At 44.3% G+C, this 9,088-nt stretch overlaps 1 protein-coding gene across 1 annotated transcript in view; it reads right to left on the bottom strand.

Moving 5' to 3' along the window:
* The window catches only part of ahr2 (aryl hydrocarbon receptor 2), a 105,772-nt gene extending 97,260 nt beyond the window's left edge, over window positions 1-8,512 (bottom strand). The window contains exon 1 of the mRNA XM_062527770.1: window positions 8,145-8,512. Within this exon, the coding sequence (XP_062383754.1) occupies window positions 8,145-8,203 (59 nt within the window). The 5' untranslated portion in view covers window positions 8,204-8,512. The remainder of the gene's footprint in view (window positions 1-8,144) is intronic.
* Between the last annotated feature and the right edge of the window lie 576 nt (window positions 8,513-9,088).

Below are 9,088 nucleotides of genomic sequence, written 5' to 3'. Positions count from 1 at the left end.
CAGTCACTATGCAGGGAGTATTATGGGCTGTTCCAACACAAGGCAGGATCCCTCTATTAGGCATGGCTGCTAGCTGGCAGGATGCAAAGGCTCCTTTCTCATGGCGAGCCACCCAGCCTCTTCCTCCTTAGGCCACAGGCTTTCCTTTCCTGACCTAATTGCAGTCTAGACTCTTACTTGTGATTAATTTGTAACGAGGGCCAGGCGGCTGCCTCTCTGGGTTATGGAGAGGAGAGAGAGAGGGGATAGACACGGTCTGGGTCTCAAACCACCTACTTGCACACTTCAAATACTTAGTTTACTTTAAGTATGTAGTGCAGATATTGGGACAATACTAACCATCTACTAAAAGTGGGCACTAAGCAAATAACTGCTCATTGCACACTAGCAGTGTGACGGAAGTATGCAGTATGAGACACAGACACAGTTTCCAGAGTACAGATACTAGATGAGCTGTCTTAGCTTTTCCGTAACGTTGCCTCAGTGTTGCATTAATGTTACTGTAACATTGCCTTAATGCTGGTGTCACCTTGCCCTAGTGTTACCTTAACGTTGTGTAGTGTTTCCTAAACATTGCCTTCATGTTTCCTTATCATTGGCTTGTTGTTACCTTTACATTGGCTTTGCATTGGTGCTTCCCGTACTGGTAATTCCCTGAGATCACAGGGGATTTTTTTTAGCTGTCAATAGATTTCCACTGTGGACTTTGTGAGCATGTTGAAAATACACCATTTAATTTGTATGCACTTGACATGTTTATCCTCATGAACACAAACTGGGAGTAGTTTTCAAGTGACCAAACCTAAAAACTGAAAAAAGGGAACATTTAGGGAGCCGAGCACTCTCGCATGGCAAGCAACAATGTCATTTGCTCTAACTTTTCTTGTTTTGTTTTTTTTGTTTTGCTTTTTTTCTTGCAAGATCTTGGGGGAAATCACAGGCGCTTTAAAAGTAGGCCTGAAACCCAACACTTAACGCATTCACTGAAGACCCAGCCCACTGGGACTGCTGCAGAAACCCGAGCCAAACGAGAGGACCCAAATTATACTTTCCCAGAATTAAAAAGTGAAACTGACCTCACTGCAGAAAGGGGCCCCAGGGACAAAGAGCTGCTTTCAGCCATTTTTACCCCTCTCAGGGTTTATTTCATGCCTCAGGGGTGACACCAGGGTGTCGTCATTGGGGGCAGAAAGTGGCGGTCGACGAGTCGTTTAAAAAACGTTCTCTTGTGCGGAAACCACCGTTCTTTTCCAGTCCAGGGCTAAAACTACCAACAACGTTTCCTTTCCACTAAACTAGCTGACAGTGGCTGTCTTATGGCCCTGCTGTGGTGCAGATCCCAAACCCACTTTCAACAGCTGACTCTAAAACAGCTCAGGCCAGACCCAGCTAGGTTTCTAAGCTCCAAAGTCTGGTTCTAGAGTGGTACCAACTCGAACATTATCTACTGGGGTCCATAGGCCAAGCTCACAGTCGGACACCTGATGACGTTTGGCCAGTCCATGAGCATCTGCAGCACCAACCAGTGCTGGGTGTGCAGCTCTGCCAACGAAGACAAGCAAATTTATGGCCGATTTAACCTCGTCAAAGTGATGGCCGATTCAACATGGACTAATTTATGGCCGATTCAACCTAGTCAAATTTATGGCCGATTCAACATGGACTAATTTATGGGCGATTCAGCATGGACTAATTTATGGCCGTTTCAACATGGACTAATTTATCGCCAATGCAACATGGACTAATTTATGGCCGATTCAACGTGGTGAATCTGCGTCGGAGGTCTCAGGAGGAGAGTTACTCTAATTGGCTGTTTAGCTTGCTTGTTTGTTGCCAAGAAGTGAGATAGAAGCACATTAGATATTCCCATTTTGACTCTGTGACTGGATCTACAAATACAGTTTGACTTTTGTTTATCACCTCAGACTCTCTCAAAAGACCCCTAGCAATGCCCCTAGTTGATGCAGTCATATTGTGCTAGAAGCAGAAGGTAGCCTGTAGGTAGGTGTGCGCTAGTAGGCGGTCGTTGATGTATGCGCAGCGGTGCAACTTGTTTCCGCCCAAACAGGCAACACAAAGCGACACAAAAGGACTAAACAAACAAAGTCTGCATCACAGCATGTGCTTTGAAGTCGGCTAGGTGTGCATTCGTCTTATGGTTACATGTAGGTACAAGACGAGAACCCTGGATGAGGCATCCTGTAGTGCTACCAGTAGGTTTACCCTCTATTCCCTAAAAGCAGTTAGAGACACTATCAGGGTTTATATGAAGGCACCTTAGACTTCGATTCAATTCGCTTTGAATCAAAAAGACATACAGTATTGTATAGCTAATACATATGTGCTCTAGGCACTGACCCAATGACCTTGACTGATGACCCAATGACTTTGGTGCTGCCAGCACCTTGTTAAGCTATGAAAAGAAAACAGCAAACTTGCACAAATGTGCACAAATGTCTGTGGCTTTGACTGAACTAACCTGAAGCGGAGGTTATAATCAAGTTTTACAGTCAACCCTACATTACGAAACCCACAACCTGACGCAGCCTTTAAATCCAGCTTCCGATGACAATCCCCAACAAAACGGCTTTTTAAAGTAGACAGATGTCTGTCAGGTTCTTTTCTGAACACTCTTTTTTTCACGGAGTCTTTGGTGACGTTCAAGCACCCAAGCAGGAAACAGTGTTCTAATACTCTGCAGACTGTGACTGACCCCCTCCCCCACTCAGCTGTGAGGGAACAGCCACTCTATTTTTACTGTGCGGGCAGAGGCTACAACTATGGCTTGATAATTGAGGACACACCTAGGGATTACTTATGTCAAAAACGGACCACGACCAAAATCTCCAGTTTTGTGAGAGATTTGTTACAACGTATGACATCGAATCTATTCTAAACAAAACAAAATAAGCAAAACAAATCATGTTGGGTTTATTCTAACTGTTTCCAGATAATGTTGGTACTATTTTATACATTTAATTGATCTATCTAAACAAAACCCAAATAAAACTATCTTAAGAGTATATAGGGTGCCCCAATGACTGGCAGAAGTTGCTTTGAGGTTTGACACTATTCAGTAACTTAATAAACGTGTTAAATTGGGCCGATCTTCTCAGCTCCTGCTCCAGTACTGCACACTGTGAAAGTCAACAGAACCTGCTAATGGGGGAATTACTGAGTAATTGTTGTTATTCACATTCCAAACGAATTACACCAAGGCTTCAAAACATTCCCATTAATTGTGATTTAGAGCAAAACCAATGGCTTATTCTGCAGTCAAGATTCCCCGGGAGAGCGAGAGGGACCACCCAACAGCGTCTCGGCATTTCAATGTTTGCCTCATTTGGGCTGAGGGATTATATCATCAAATCCGTAGATGTCTAGAGAGGAGCTGGGGTTCCATCTCCTCTCCGTGGAGGTCGAAGAGTAACATCTGTTCAAAAAAGTTACTGTATGCACATCCCACCTTCTGGCAGGTGCAGGCGAAACAATTGCCTGAAGAAGACCCAGCAATGACGAAACATTCCCTATCCTTTTAAAATATGAAATATGGGAGCTTAAAGCAGTGTTGCGGAGATTACAAGATTGCTTTCCTGTTGAGGGCTACAGTGCGCTGTAGGGACACCTCACACTTTTTGCTCACGACATCAACGTGATACCAACACGCCAGTTTGTGGCCTCTGTCACTTACAGTACACTGGCAACAGAACCCATCTCAAAACACTCACAGTAAGTTTCACCGCCTACGCTAAATAAAAGACACTCACCTCTTTCTACCATAAACAAAACACACGCAAACTATGAACTACAGTATATGAAATGTGACAAGATATACGTAAAGAACTTAATAATGTGGATAGTCTCAACTCATATCAATACCTACAGTATTTGTTGTTGTTATAAAGCTTTTGTTTCAAAATAGCCTCAGTGTAATACAATACTTCAAAGGCCCTTGTGTGTGCCTTAAATCCTCAAACGCAGCGAGTTCACCGCTTGTGCTGTAGCAGGGGAGTATCTCCTGCCATTGTTTGAGTTATACTCTGCGTTACAGCACTCGAGCTCCTTTGAGATATTCATCTGCGGGGAGGTCTGTCTCCCTTGATAACCTAAGACATGTGTTTCTGATCAGCTAGGAGGGGGGGAAAAAAACACACACACACAATATGTAATAAAAGTCAAATGGTCTCCATCTGGCGAGTCCTCTTGCCACCATCTATCCAAAACCCATCACCAAATACATCATCTGATTGAAGATGCACTGTCCCCACCAAATAAAGGGAAACCATGTCTAAGTTGATGTAAGGGCTTCTGGGCATGTTGGTAAACACACTTTCTTCCTTTTAAAGCTGAGTGAACAAGAGAAGCGCGGAGAGTGAGTTGCACTGCGCTAGGAATTTGACACGTCTAATTGTGGATCAGAGTGTCCTTTGTTTCCACATTTTTTTTATTTTATTAAATTTCATTTTCATCTTTTTTTTAAGTGCCTAAAAAAAGTTCCTCTTGCTCTTGGTTGGGGTATCAAAGTAATTCTAATCCACCGGTTTTGCTGCCAACAATAACCCTCTAACTGGCTCGCGATAGTAAGCAGTTCCATAATGAGCTTTTGTCAGTTTTGTAAGTGCAGTCACGTCACATCACTGCCAAGAGCGAGCGAGCGAGCGCTGGGCCAGCTGAAATGGGGCGGGGGGCGAGGGGGTGGGGTGGGCGGTGTGCGAGGAGGAACTGGGAGGGGGTGTATCTGGGCCGAGGCAATGCTCTGCCTGTCACAAGGGAGCTTTTTCCAGTTCGCCAGGTTCACTGCTGACTGCTAAAGACACTCAGTAACCCTTGCCCAAATGAGACAGAAAGAATGAGAGAGGGAGGGAGGGATAAAGAGAGAGAGAGAGAGAGAGAGAGAGAGAGAGAAAGAGAGAGAGAGAGAAAGAAAGAGAGAGAGAGAGAAGAAAACAATAGAAATAATGTTAATAATATCATAAGTGATCATTAGCGGGCTCTCTCTCCAGGCTGCTTCAACCCCACAGAGCTCAGCCTCTGAGTGTGCGGATCTGTGTGCATGGAGCCTGCCACTAATGCTACTAGCACAACTAGCGCTGCTAGCACCACAGGGTCACCCACGGGAATGAGTTTCAGCATCGCTAGGCAACAATGGAAACTCCACATGATTAATCAAAGAGGTGGTTTTCCAACAGCTCACGAGTGAGGGGTTTTGTTTACCGATATTCAGAGTTTAGAAAGATGTAGAAAGCAAAAGACACAACTAAGCGTATGTGAATTAGTCATAAATGTGTTATAGGCCTAATTTATGTCTGGGCTGGTTGACAGTTCATTTGTGATTCCTAAAATCCTTTCGTGGTCAAGTTATTGTTATCAGCTCATGTTTCAAACCCTTCCCAACAAACACACACACCCATATACACACACACACACACACACACACACACACACACACAGCAACCCGTTGCATCCATGGGGCATGTTTTCGGCAAGGAGGGCTTAGCACCTTGCCCAGGGGAACGCTGCTCAACACACAAGTCTCTGAGCAAGGCTGTGCAACTCACAATGACATCATTGTGAGTGGAGTCAAACTTCCTAGAGCACACAACACATCACAACACATCAGCCCTCCCTCCCTCTCCCTCCCAAGTGAAAGTCATCAATCTGGGGCTCCCAGAGCGAAAGAGTTCGGCGGCAACCCTGACACTCTCCAACCGGAGCCCATTGTTCCCTACACGATGGAGCAAGGGCCCCCACAAAGGGGCTTAAACTTGTTTTTCACACAGGTAGATTTGTGTGTACAGGAGCCTATGGATGTGTGTGCCTGAGTGTGTGTGTGTGTGTGTGTGTGTGTGTGTGCGTGTGTGTGTGTACATAGTGGTGTACCTGAGAAGGTTTTGTGGAGAAGAGGAGAAGAGGCGGTGATGGGGGGGGGGGGGGGGGGGGGCATGAGAGAAGGATAGAGGACAGAACATGACCCCCCCCCCCAACCCATCACCCACCCACACACAACCAGCCCCTCCACCCACCACCACAACCACCATCTTTTTTTGGAGCATAATTCTAACGCATTCCATGAGCCCCGTCTGAACTGGAGTCCAGTTACATGCGCTCTCAATACTCTCTTTGTGCTCCGGCGCAGACATTTTCGCCCAGGGAGCGATCGCACTCGCTGGAGCAAGTCGAGCCGTCTATCTCAAAGGCTCCCTGCACACTGGGGCACTCCTCCGCCGAGAAATGAGGGCAGGCATTGTAAAAAGGCTGCCCTTAAACTTCACAGGTGACAGCAACACTGTTGCGCGCGCGCACGCACGCACACACAAACACACACACACACACACACACACACACACACACACACACACACACACACACACACACACACACACACAAGGCACACACTGATTGAGCTGTTCACAGGTACAGGCTGGGTGCTATAACTCATGTCCTGCCCTCATTTGGATGACCCGCATAGCAGAGATACGCTTCTGACTACTAGGCCGTATATAAATAAAATGAAATTAAATTTGCACACACCTTGTCTGTCTATCAACATATGGGGGACGAATCAATTCAGAACATAGTGGCCTTCACTGTCTATCAACATATGTGGGGACGAATCAATCCCGAACACAGTGGCCTTCACTGCCTTATAATTAGCCTATATCACTTCCTTTTGTGGAGTGCTTGGACGCATAGAATTTCAAATCGGCGTGCACAAATGTAAGATGCGCTCGATTGCAACAACGTCGAACAGACGCACAAAGTACAACGGCATTAGCATTCAGTCAAAACAAGAATAAGTCTATTTTCGGTACAAAACAAGTTCCAGTTATCTTAACGTGGCAAATATGCCTCCGAGTTGTTGTTTTTATTAACTGAACATAACAATAGTTAAAATATGCTACTCGAACGTCGAAGGTCTAAAAGCACACATGACTGGTAACCGCGAGTAAAAGTCTAGCTTGTTCCTTCTCTGATAAAACGTCCCACACTTTTGGTCATTAAATGGACATTCCAAAAGTGCAGCTGCAAACTCCCGAGCCGACTATCCATCGAAAGTTTTCTGCGGATGGTGAATTAACAAGCTACAACAACACAAAAAAAGAGGGGCGCTGCATTCTGCCAACGACCACAGTTGCGTAACAGTTTGCGTGACTTAAAAATATGTTAATTTGAGGGGGAAAAGAACGAAAGACAAAAAATTGTGTTCTCATAATGAGAAAAAACCGTATATCAGATTACAATAACATACTTGGGGCCAGCTCCCCCAGCATCGCCCCTCCCTCCTGTAAGCATCGCGTGAGAGCACCGCCAACTCTCAACTTGATTATGATTAATGCAAGAGTACTATTTCCATGCCAGACCAAAACTATACACCACGAGCGAATCTTAAGGTAACCCCACCAACTTCGGACGAGTTACGACTACCGCTGCTATATTGCCCATAACTTCACAAACACTGCCAATGGCTAAAGATAAATATAGAAAACAAGTTTTTTTCATTGCATACACAACCAGCAGGCCCACATTTCTACCCTGTGTTCCCTTCGACAAATCGGAGAAGCCAGTACTGTACGAGTCGGCTTCAACGCGGGTATGCGGAGGAACGAACTCACTTCACCGAACAATCGTTTGTTCTTTTTATGTGCATTTGTGACCTGAGCATTGTTATAGACTATGTACGAAACATGCATAGACTTGACAGTAATATTACTGACGATTTGTAAAGTATTGTTATTTTGGTTGTGTAGGCTACGCGTACTTCAATGGCTGATTTGAAAGGTGGAGGGAATTGGTTCTACACAGCACATGGTCATTCATATGCATATTTGAAGCATACAAGTTAGACTAGTTGTTTTTTAACACTTATTCACGTTTATGAGTGTGAAAATATCGATTTAGGAAATTATCTAAAGTTGCCAACCACATCCAGTGGCCTGCCTACTTTCAAGACAAAATGTCACATGTGAACGTGCCGACACTATGCAGCACAAGACTAGTATCCTATTCCTATTTGTATTCAATTATTAGTTGCTTTGAGCCCTGCTCCTGATCCATTTGCGTGTATGTTTACAGTTTAAGTAACATGTCACTATCATGTGGTCAGTCTGGGCTTGTCTTCTTCTAAAATATCATAAAAAACTTACATTTTCTGCACAGGCTTTTTGCGCTTCTTGGCCGCATAGATCCCCGCATTTCCCAACATGGTGTTAGGCTCTCTATTATTCAGAGTTCAGGTTATCTGTATTTATCCTTTGAGCTGCACTCTACTCCACTCCACAGAAAGAGATCAAACCTATGTATTAAAATCCCCAAAGGACGTTATTCCGTCAAAGTGCAAACGCTGTATCCTCCAAATGACCCGGTTAGGTCATAACTTCACAATCGAAACGCTTAAATCCAAATGTGCTTAAATGATAATAGAGTTTCTTAAAGTTGTCGTATTCATCGGCGGATAGCAATGGCGTGATCAGAGCAAATTTTCCTCCTTCCTTTCTGCGTTTTTTTCTAGCTGTCACTCTCTACTGCCTCCAAACAAACTCTTCCTGAGAGTTCGGGGACTGTTTTCGCTGCGCGTAAACCAATCCCGTTCGGAGCAGGTAAGGTTGGCTGCCTGTGATTGGTGCAAAGCGTTTTCAGGAAATCATATCACAAAAAGAATTTTAAGGTGGCCCGACTCTGCTGTTCAAGTCTTCGCTGCCCCGAACTTGGGCAAGAGCAGCTACCCCCTCATTCGGTTGCATGCGTAAACTGTACGACGACCAAGTATTGTTTAAAAGGACGCTTGTGTGGATTGACAGTATAATAATTACAACAAAGTAACAATCAACACAAATTAATTTGATACTGCGCTGGTTTCTGTACATTAATGTGTATTCCTCATTATTGTACATTATGTGATTTCGGTGGTTCAGCATTTTAACAGAAGCCTATTATTATATATACAGAGAGAGACCAATTTTAGGTTATTCTTTTAATTTTAGGTTTAGCCTCCATAACAGGACCTGAGATGAATCTACGGTTAACAATAAGAAAAAACTTAAAATCACTACCTGGTAATTGCAGTTTAATAGCATGTTTATTGTATTAT

The sequence above is a fragment of the Sardina pilchardus genome, chromosome 23 (genome assembly GCF_963854185.1).
Source record: "Sardina pilchardus chromosome 23, fSarPil1.1, whole genome shotgun sequence".
NCBI classification, from domain to species: domain Eukaryota; kingdom Metazoa; phylum Chordata; class Actinopteri; order Clupeiformes; family Clupeidae; genus Sardina; species Sardina pilchardus.
The sequence above is the reverse complement of the archived record's forward strand: the minus strand, read 5'-3'. Positions and strand labels throughout refer to the sequence as shown.